We start from the raw sequence: 11191 nt of genomic DNA on the forward strand, positions 1-11191 counted from the left end.
TGTGGAAGTCAAATTCACTTACAAAGAAGGAGCTGTGTCTGCTATTTTAGACTAACTGATGGAAGAAGGCCAGCCGAGCTGCCCACACTGTGTTTGAGGAGGTCAGGTTTGCACAAGTTTATTGTAATTTGGTTTGCTTTTAGTTACTCAAAACACAGAAAGGAAAAAAAAAAAAAAAAAGAGAACTAAAATACGATTTAGATAATATTTTAGCAGAAATGGGCATTTTACTTCCTAACACGCACAGTAGATGTCCTCCATACCCTCAGTCAGCCATTCAACAGCTGTTCCCACCAGGGGAAGGGGTGCTTGTGCTCACACATGACTTGTAAAGAGGACAAGGGTCCTTGTCATAGCTATGACTGATACTCAATTGTTGTGAGCCCAGGTCACTTAAAATGGGAGGAACATTGTTTCCATCTAATTCAGCTTCATCTCTCAGAGTGTTTTGAGGCTTAGTCCCAGGCACACAGGTTAAGATTTGCTTAAAGCACTTTGGAATATATCCCCATCTCTAAGACACTGTTGTTTCAGATGCATAAATAATTAAATGGGTCTTTTGTCAGCAGAGTCTATATCCTGTAAAATTGGTAGGATCTGACTAATGAAGGTAACTGTACACAATGCAGATCAGTAGTTTATGAAAACTTAAAACAGAATGACAAATTCTTAGATCAGTTTAGTAATAGAACTGCAGGTTTTAACAATTCTTAAGAACTCAGTAACCACTCTTCTTTACTGACAGACTTGCATGCCATGCCCTACCTCAACGAAGACTTAAAATTGCCTCAGTAGAAGATATTTACAACGTGCTGCTGTCAAAACCTATTGCTTTTCCACAAGAGCTCCTCCATACGCAGTTAAATTCTTTGCCTGAATAGCAGCCATACAAGGCCAAGAATGAGGATGCATGATGTGTCCTCTGATAATCTCTGTGCAGCCATTTGAAATGCAACAGAAGTGCAATTAACGTTACGTGTTATCCAGAGGAAGTGGGAATTTGGATATTTTTATCCTTAGAGGAGTACTTACGTCTCGGGGGTAGGATAACAGCAATTGGAGCTAACAGGTGGCTTGTCATAGCTACTGCTATTCACTGACAAGAACACTGTAAATTACAATATAGTCTTTTCTATTTAAATGTCCCCTACAGGAAATGGTGGTTGAAACATTTTAAGAATAGCTCTCTCTCTTGAAGTTTCCTTTTACATCATTAATATTGCATTATTTTAACTGCAGTTGGTTTCTTTAAGTTCTTTTTTTCAGGTTTCTTTAAAACCTGCCTGTTTCTTGAATCCACAACATATGTCAATATTAACTGGTCTAATCTTACAGGAACTTCAGCAGCCTTTCACCACAGGCATTATATTAGAAAACAAGCACATAAGAAAATTCCTGAGCATTACATGGGATGAATGTAATAAAATGTGTCTCAGAGAATTCAACACTCTTTAAAGAAATAAAAAAAAAAAAAGGAAATACGTGAGAATAATGAAATTGGCCTTCTTCAAGCAGGCAAACAAATGGGAGAACGAACACAAGGGTCATCTGAAAAGACTTCACAGAACACCAGTGAGAAGGAAAAGTCAGGGCACGTAAAGTAAAGTAAAAAAGTAATTCCCAAACTGTGGATCAAGACATAGCAGCAGCCAGCAAATCCTCTGCAGGTAACATTTTCAGTGGAAAGACTGAAAAAGATTCATACATGAAGTTTATGAGAGCCACTGAGAATTGGCAGGCATTTGTTTTCCGATTAAGTTTAGGAACAACTGACATAAAAGACATGCTACACACATCAGGGCAGAGCAATTGGTATTTTCTTAGCAGTAACTTTTGAGGGTGCAGGATTCAGATGCAGAAAACCCTACAGTGTGCAAGTGTCAAATGCAAGCAAAATATCCAATCAGCGTTCACAAGAAAAAGACAAAAGGACACAGTGGTGGGAGGGACATTTCTGTATTGCAGACCTCAGTGTCTGCACCCATGTTTTGCATGCCTTGCTGGTAAACCACTACGAAAAACAGCATGCCCTGCTGTGAAGAACTTAAAAAGCCTACTATGATCTCAAGTACCTTTAGAAAGAATCAGAAATGTAACTTGCATGATACAGCTAGCTCTCATTTTTATCCAAGAGTTAAAGAACAGCAGCTCTCCAGATTGTTGAATGAGATTACAGCATTGAAATGCTTATTTCTATGGCACAGAATATTACTCCTTATAACCCAGTTTGAAAACATGTACATGATGCAACATAATGTAACACATTTCATATTTCACAAAACTCTTCCAAAGCTCATATGGATGAGCTTAGAATGATTTAGAATTCATCAGCTCATAAAAAAGCCAGCTCTAGTTACCTCAAAATCACTTTCCGTCCTCCAGCTAATCCTGGGATTAATCACCCACTGGAGGATATCTCTGCAAAGAGGGTCCTAAAGGCATAGCTATGTTCAAGTTCCTTGTGGCTTTGCCTTCCCACTAAGTGGCTAGCTTAGAAAGCAGCCTAAGAGACAAAATGGGCAACAGACTCATGTTCTGACCAGACAGGAGAAGGCTTGTTTTTCCAGAGCATAATATCTAATGCTGGATTCTTTCTGGCAAGTATATTCAACTTGATAGAAGTAATACTGATTCACTACAAGGCTTTGGGGACTCTCTAAGTCAACTACATCTACTTGTATTTCTGTGCTACTACATTTTTCTTTGATATCACGCAGTAAATAGGTGAAAATAGGGAAGCTGAGCAAATAGCTGAGCCAGAAAAGACAACAGGTAAATACCTGGTATCACAGAAGAAAGTAAAATAGGCATCCCAGCATATGTCCTGTCCCTTCCTCACCAAGTCCCTGGGAGCACGACCACCAACCACTAAGGGATTTGTCCAGGCAAACACACTGGAGCGAGGTCGGGGATGGGGAAGCCCAGGGACGAGACAGAGAAGGCACCCCAGGTCTGCCTTGCTGTGCTCCTGGCAGCTGCCCACTCTGCACCACCCTCCTGCCCTCCCTGCCCCAGAACCAGGCACCAGCCCTGCAGCTGAGCTAAGACGCTGCCTGAACTCAGGCACCCAGTGGCTCTGGAAGGTTTAGAGCTGTGGTTTAAACTGGTCTCCTGAATTGGTCTCCTAAAATCACACATGATGTTCACCTTCATAGCATAACAGCAAGCAGCATGAAGGAAAAAGGAGCATAGTCACTGAGGAAGCAAAATTATCAAAACCATTGAGTACAAGACAAGGACAGAAGCGCTCGACACAGTGTAGAACAGAGCTGAAAGTGATCCACTGACTCATGGGCTTAATGCCCATGGGAAATTTCCTCAAAGGCAAAGGCTAGAAATAGAAGCTGGATAGACTCTTTCTTTTACTCAGGCAGTGGGTCCTGCTGAGAGAGTGGCTATGCCCTCATGGGCTTTGCTGGGGAAAGGATGGAACATTTTGCTTACACATCAGTCCACCTGAAGACCAGTTGCTTATGCAGCAGAGGAGCTAATGAAAGAATTTGACAATGCACTCAAATAGAGAAGGAAGTTTTGCTTTGAGGTTTCCCTTTGCATGCAAAAGGCCAATAAAATCTAAACTTGAGCATAAATCAACTTATTGCCATAACCAAAGAAGCCCGGCCAACTTGTACATGCTAAAATTTTATGTCAGCTTTTCAGCCTTATTTACCTAAGTTATAAGCTGAAGAAGAGACTCTAACAAAAGCATTTGGGTACAAAACTAGAGGCTGATTATGTGCATATCAATCTGATCTTTAACACTTGTGCAACCAGTGTTAGAACAATGTGATAGTCAGAGCTGTTGCTCAGAAGGAGCTTCCACAGAAAGTGATCAGTTGCTATCAATCAGTGTTTTGGACTGCATATTCCTAATTCTAATTATCAACGTAAATGGGATCTCTCAGGGTTAGAGGGGATCTTTTAAAAGGTGTGTGTATGCTAATACTTATGGAGTTACAGGAAAATATATTTAGAAGTAGGATTTAGAAGTAAATAGGACTGCATTTAGATACTGAAAAGAAATACAAACAGTCTATAGAAGATTTGTTTTTAGACAGCAGGAATAGATTTATCTTAGTTGCCTGGAAAACACTTAGGAACATTTGCTAATGGTTTACTCTGTGTCTCCCAAGTAGTTCTTTCTTGAAAATAGATTGTATGATACATACCAAACCTCTTTTCACTAGACATGGCACCTCATATAGGAGTATTCAAGGATGAATCATTGTTGTACTATGAGTTTAAGCAGGCCTCAGGATACAGGATTTTTCCTAACAAGTGCTCATCCTGATCATGTCTGTGCATAGTTCAGAGAAGAAGCAGCTTCAATATGGTGAGACTGCTAATTAAGATGTCATAAAATCAGACTTTTGCAACTATTTATGAATGATAAATGAAAGAATAGTATCTATGATACCTGGAAATACTGTGTTCAGGAGAACATTAGAAAAAATGAATGTCAGTGCTACAAACTGATAGTTAACAGGGGATGTGCAGGTAGTGAGGAGAAAAATGAAAGAAAATTAAAAGTTTGGTGTGATATTGCAGTGCGTGTAGCTGTCACCATGTCACATAGATGACAGCATCTCTGATGAGCCACAGCAGTGACAAAGAGCTCTGCTATCTCTAAAAATAGCTCCATGTCAGCCTTCTTCAGAGGAATCACCAAGAATGACCCTCTGTCCCAGCAGGGTGGGCAATGGCAAATTTGGGCCAGCTGTCTGTCCAAGGTCTTCTACAGCTAAAAGTCACATCAGGCTGGGCCAACTGAGCTCAAAGATGTGGCATAGCCAGAACACAGCAGCTTTCTGCAGGCCGACTGTAATGGGGCTCATGACTTCAATAAATGTTCCAGGCTGTGTGGCAGTGACGCTTCACTGAATGTACCTAATTAGTTAATAGAATATTTGATACTCCAAATTATTTAATATTGATGGAAGTGATTTCTGTTATTTGGGTATAAAATCGGAAGTGAGGAACTGTGCCCTTACAAAGCTCTAATAAGATTTATTCAGTTTTCAGGACTCAACTCCGTTTCTTAGAACTAGGCATTTAGTGACATTTGAGATACCTTGGATTTCCCAGACATGGGCACAGGGCTGGCAAATCTGATGTAGCATCCACAGAAGACCCATGGCCTTCTGCGCCAGGAGGCAGATCTAAGACACCTTAAGACACTTTAAATGGCATTATAATCCTAGCTCTAGGCCACTAAAACACATGCAGTGCTACATGGATGCCCATCTGGTGCAGAACTAATGAGGTAGGATCAGGTGCTGAAAGGAGCAAATATCAGATTCCTTGGCCTCAAGGAGCTCCCAAACAGCACAGATAACTTTCTAACGGGGAACGGGCTGGGATTCATCTCTAACCTGGAGGCCACGTGGGGTGTCTAGAATGAAACTATACATCTTCATGAGAGCAACTGAATCAAGCCTAAATCTATGTGAGCTGAGTCCCACTGTGTAACTGGACACATAGTTGCTTGCAAGGTTTCACCCCAGTACTCATGTGTTAGCTCTGCAAATGCTGCAGAGAGAACATGAAGGGCAGCAGATCCTGTCTTCACACCACAACAGATGATGCAATTTCTCACTACCACCTCTGCTACAAGCTACATCGTTGAGGAGGTTTTTTGCCTTTGTCACAGTTACAAATGTCAAATATCCTTAAAAGGAAAACCAAAACTCACATCCTTTTCCTTTAGAGTTATATAAGTTAAACAGTGAATAAGGGGGAACCCAGAACATCATGGGAGCTTTCCTCGCTTTGTTCACCTCTGCTGCTGTCATTCTCCTGATTATTCATGGAGGTAAGTGCCCATTTCCATCCTTTTGGAGGTAACTGCTGATATATAGAGTTCCAGTTAAGCCAACATGTATTAATGTAAAGGAAGTAGTCACAATTACTATTCGAGTTCTTATTATTAGCTCTTTCCCACTGTCTGCATGTGTTTGATCTTTTGTACAAACAAAATGATTTCTGAATGGGTAGCATTAACTGAAGCTGCACCGAGGACAGGCTATTTGGAGGAGTTCAGAGAAGCTAACATAATGACCTTTCTCTCCAGAGGCATACTCATACACGAATCTCTTGATTTTCTGTTTTTCTGAAAAACAGGTTCATGTAATGAGACTTACACCATATAGGTCAGTTACAGATGTCCACATAAGTCACATACCATACAACATTTATCATGTGGCAGATTTGAGGTTGTTACTCACAATGAAAGCTAAGAAATTAACCATAGCAGCGGACTTCAGGAAAAGAAATCTGAGCGAGAGCAATAATAATTTGGTGTATTTTTTGTCAAAGCTCACTCCACTGATCTAATTTTGGTGCCATTGAAACATACAGAAGTAGTACTGCCGAGCAATTTTAAAACTCTACCCTGAGGACCAGCATTGTGACATACATACATATCTGTGTGTCTGTGTAATTTGTAATTACATTAACTGTTTTTTCTAAGAGACTTTGAATGTCTCACAGTATTTTCTAGCCCAGCTGTGTGTATTGCAGCTTATTTTTATTTTTAGGTTTATGCGTGGATATCATTGGAGGAACTGAAGTAGCACCACACTCGAGACCATTTATGGCCCTAATCATCGGACCAGATGAACAACTTTGTGGAGGAGCTCTGATCAAGAAAAACTGGGTGTTAACAGCTGCCCACTGTGATGTGTAAGTTCTTAGTCTGATCCAGAGATTGTCCTTAGTGAGAATCTGGTGTCCCTGTTCAGTAAGGAAAGTTAGTAAGCCTGTTGGTTTTGTGCATTTAGCATGACCATGGTCATGTTCTCACTACTGTGTTTTACAATCTATACTGACAAATGTGCTTCAGTGAGTAAAAAATAATATAACAATGTATACTGATCTTCACTATTTCTGAAGAGATACTTTACAAGCTTCTAGCTGCATGCAAGCACAGGATGGCAAAACTCAAGTAGTGAATTTGGGGAAAAGGTTTATCCTGTTTTCTCAGTCAAACAGTACACTAGGCCAGAGGACTGGCCAGTCTAAATAGCTGCTCAGAAAACAGAAATGAATTCTTGTCATTTTATTCTGTAAAAGATACACAGTTCACCACAGAAAGAGACAGTATGAAGTTTTACACAAACAAAAATTCTCCAGACAGATGACAGGAGACAGTGAGAGATCTCTGCTTTACTGGATATGTTGGTTTGTCAGCCAATCTTTCCTATTCCTGTCTAACTCAAGATGCAAATGGCTGTTTGGCCCTGCAGAGTCCCTCAGCAAAGCAAGATGTGAGGTTTAAATGACACGTCCTACCCCTTGCCTTTGCGGGGAGGACTGGATGTGCTGCTGAGACAGACCTCACACGGGTTCTGCCCATGGCCTGCCCAGGACTAGTGAACCACCGGACTCTGCAAACACCAGAGGAACGCATCCATCTCTCCTGTCCCTGTCCAAATAGGGAGATATATGGGACCTATGACAAAGAGAGCATAGAGCCCAAAAGCTGTCGTATTAACATAAGGTAAAGAGCGTTTCCAAATGAGATTGCATTAAAGAGAAAATACAATAAATAATTAACCTAATGATGCTCAGTAAACAGACAGCTCTTAAGAGCTGGAGGAAAGGAGCAATCACTTCCTCAGGATTGTGTTTGCTGCACTAAGTTGAAACTGAGGGCCAATCTACACATCTGCTCAAAGAATATTCTCCCATTCAGCTGTAACGTCCATCGTTCTCCTACAAACAGCTATTCCCATGGTTTGATGTAAAAGTCTGCTTGGACTGCTAGACTCCTGGTTTCTACACCAGTGAGCCTCAGCAGGCACAACTGTCACCATTTCAGTATCTAGTCAGTATATGAAGTTGCAGAACAAGTTAGATAAAGGGAAGGTGCTATGTCTTACAGAGACTCAGAAAATGGTGTTGAAATGGTGTTATAGCAAAGCAATGGAACAATTCAGTCCAGATGTGATGGTGTCTGAACTAACAGTGCTGTGAGCTATTCTCTTTCATTTTCAGCACAAATTGCAGAGGGCACAGTTGGTGAGACTACTACCAGCAGCAAAGCTGATGCATCCACTCCTCCTTCAGTTCCCAAAGGGAAACAATAGGAGTGGCTTCAGACCCAAGTACCTGAACCCTGTCTATGCACCTGGGAAGCTGAAAATAGGATAGCATGAATATTGATTCACTTAGTTTTTCTTTTAACTACTTGTAGAAACAGGGTAATCTCTTATATTTTTTCTAAATTACTGTTGCTTTTCAGGCATGAGAAAAGAGACTCTGTAGCAGCTGGACATTATAGCACCACATTTAACAACAAAGAATTATGGAGTTACAGCAAGTGAATTCCACTAACCATGTTGTCCCTTTTCTCAGGAAAAGAGGAAAAGTTATTCTTGGAGCTCATTCACGCAAAGCAAAAGAAAGAGAACAGCAGGTTTTTGAGATTGTAAAACAAATTCCCTACCAATGCTACAGTTCCAGTTCTAAAGAAAACGACATTATGCTGCTGCAGGTATAGATTTACACGTCACTTATGGAATATGCATCTGCTACGATGTACCAGCTTCTTCCTTCTTGTGAGGGAGATGAGTAAAGGCTGTTTCTGGTGACTTTTCTTCTGGGGTGATACAGTCTGGTTTGCTAATCCAGTAGATGGGGGAACTGGGGATGCACCGGGAACCAAGGCAACCAACAATTCCTGAAATGGATGCCTATGATAGAAGTAGAAAAATTCTGGAGCTTGACCAAGCTATTCCAGTTTCTGGCTTTTCAGTGAAAGAATAAAGACTGTCCACAGAGTGAAGTGTATTTCACACACAGAAATAATTTGGTTAAAAACTCTAAAGTTCTGTCTGAAAAACATTTGCAATAAAAATTTCTGACTTCTCTGATTCTCGATTTTGCCAGATTCATAGATTACTGTTATTTTGTCCTCCCAATGGTCTGAGAGTCGGAGGAGTAAAACAGAGCTAACATTTCAGCAGAAGCTAAATAGGTTTTCACGAGACAAAGAATACTCCTTTTCCTCAGTCTTACACTGATTACATAAATCCTGTCACAAAGAACTGAGGAACCTCAAAAACTGGTTGCAGTAACCCCCAGTACCATAATGGAAAAGATCCAACAGTTAACATGAAGGTGCCTGTGTTAGACTCTGCCCTGTAATAACTTTTTTCCGTATCTTTTACAGCTTAACAAAAGCGCAAGACTTACTAAAGCTGTGAAACCCATTCCCCTGCCTACCTCATACGATGATCCCAAACCAGGAACACCTTGCACGGTAGCAGGATGGGGATACACTCACAATGGCCTAAGAAAGACTTCTGATACCCTGAGGGCAGTCAATATCACTGTATTCAGCAGGCAAATCTGCAATGACAAAAATCATTATAATAGTAACCCTGTTGTAACAGAAAACATGATATGTGCAGGGGACAGGAATGGAGGAAAGGACTCATGTTATGTAAGTATATTTACTGTCTATAACCACATAGATTATATTAATAATTTATATACATAGATTATAATATATATAAATAGATTATATTATATTTATATAATATAAATTTATAAATTTCTATAATAATTCTATAATTCTATATAAATATATATTATATTAATAAAATATAAATCACTAGCTTTTACACATTTATTATTTCTGTCTCTTCAGTTCAATGAAGTATTTTATTTGAAATGAGTGAATATACCAAGGCTTGTTCTTCTAAGCCTTAAAATCAAAACTTCTATTTGATACATTCACCTTCAGAGACTCTGGATATTGTGGTTTTATCCAGGCATGGCAGAAAGCTATTCTCTTCTTCAATAAAATTATTTTTATTGAAAAATCTCCACAAAATAGCTTATGAGCCCATTGTCAAGTGGCTAACCTCAGTGTAACAACTTCTCTGATGTCAGAGGGCTTTGAAACAGGTTTTGCTGATAAAAAGCATTTTGACTGGGCCTCAAGTCAAAAACACAAAATGTTTTAGAAGATTTAAATACTGAATTAACGAAGTTACAAAAAAGGTACCAATTTCTAGAGACTTTCTGTTTTTCAAGAGGAAAGTTTCCAGCTTTTTCTTTTAATATTCAAAAAGACTAACTGTTCCCTAGCACTGAGCTAGTCATTCCCCATTAGGTACACTGAAAGATCAGACTGAAGCCTTTTTTTCTTTTTTGCTAATGAAAATCTTACATTCCAAGGAGGGAAAAAAAAGGAAATCCACAACAGCACTGTCTACATTTTTATTTCCTCCTTGGAACTGGTGCAAATTTTATCTAAAAGAAGCATTTTGTAAATGCTTTTTTAAATTTGAATTACAATTTTTTTCCTTTTTTCCAGGGGGATTCTGGTGGACCTTTAATATGCAATAAAGAGATGAGAGGCATCACTTCTTTCGGAAAGAAAAACAAGTGTGGTACTGTTGATGGCCCTGGTGTCTACACTCGACTCACAAAGCAATACGTGCAATGGATAAGGAAAACCATAAGGGGAGCCTAATAGATTGGGTTTTGACCAAGCGATTTCCCACTTTGTACTTGTCTAAGAATATCTAGTTTTGAAATTGCGCTTCTAAAAATAGCTTCATTATACTAGTAAAAGAGACATTCTCATGCTGAAATTTAGCAGCTTGATGTCCTTGTAGATGAAAATACAGATGTCTGTTTTCAGGGTAGATGTGATCTTAATAGGGCCTGAAGAACAGTGCTCTGCTACAACAGCATTTGTAGCTTATACTGACATGGAGACATTTGACAGCTATTTGTGACTCAGGCTTCCAACATTCTTGTGTCGCACACTTGGACTGAGTCTACATTGACAAGTATTTCTGACCAAGAATCTGATCCAGCTGTTTGTGTCCTCACTGCATGCTGAGTATATACCATACTCTCCTGTGTCTGGACTTCTGCAAATAACCCTGAAAGTTGGTGAGATGCTAGATACAACTTCGGACACCTGAAAAACTTGTTAGTTTCTCCGCAGTAGAGCTCCTGATTTCACAGGTGTAGGGGACTGCTAAGCTTTAGAAAATTAAGTTTCGGCAACTGTATTTCATTGTGGGACATACTAAGTGTGAACGTCCTAACTGCCTTGCATTTGAAACTTCTATGTACTTTGCATTTAATGAAGAAATAGCAATAAAAATCTACTGCTTGCAGCCGTCAATTTATGTGGAAATCTGTCTGTTGCAAAACAGATAGTTCGCGT

General features: G+C 39.7%; 1 protein-coding gene across 2 annotated transcripts; it reads left to right on the top strand.

Annotated features, from left to right (window-relative positions):
• The first annotated feature begins 5751 nt into the window (after positions 1-5751).
• GZMA (granzyme A) lies at positions 5752-10957 on the top strand. Of its 2 annotated transcripts, none has more exons than XM_086628842.1 (5): positions 5752-5812; positions 6537-6681; positions 8356-8494; positions 9173-9445; positions 10325-10957. In XM_086628842.1, the coding sequence occupies exons 1-5, from the start codon at positions 5752-5754 to the stop codon at positions 10481-10483; spliced, it is 777 nt and encodes a 258-aa protein (XP_086484968.1). In that variant the 3' UTR covers positions 10484-10957. The 2 variants fall into 2 exon arrangements, with proteins under 2 accessions (XP_086484968.1, XP_086484967.1); XM_086628841.1 differs by having other exon boundaries at positions 6537-6679; positions 8318-8494.
• The last annotated feature ends 234 nt before the right edge of the window (positions 10958-11191 follow it).

This window comes from Tauraco erythrolophus, chromosome Z (assembly GCF_009769465.1).
Source record: "Tauraco erythrolophus isolate bTauEry1 chromosome Z, bTauEry1.pri, whole genome shotgun sequence".
NCBI classification, from domain to species: domain Eukaryota; kingdom Metazoa; phylum Chordata; class Aves; order Musophagiformes; family Musophagidae; genus Tauraco; species Tauraco erythrolophus.

Excerpts from the sequence above, each read along its gene's own strand:
- GZMA (XM_086628841.1), top strand. The coding sequence starts at position 5,752 with ATGGGAGCTTTCCTCGCTTTGTTCACCTCTGCTGCTGTCATTCTCCTG. Across the intron at positions 6,680-8,317 it reads TAACAGCTGCCCACTGTGAT|CAAGTGAATTCCACTAACCA; the intron begins GTGTAAGTTCTT and ends ATGGAGTTACAG. Across the intron at positions 8,495-9,172 it reads ACGACATTATGCTGCTGCAG|CTTAACAAAAGCGCAAGACT; the intron begins GTATAGATTTAC and ends TATCTTTTACAG.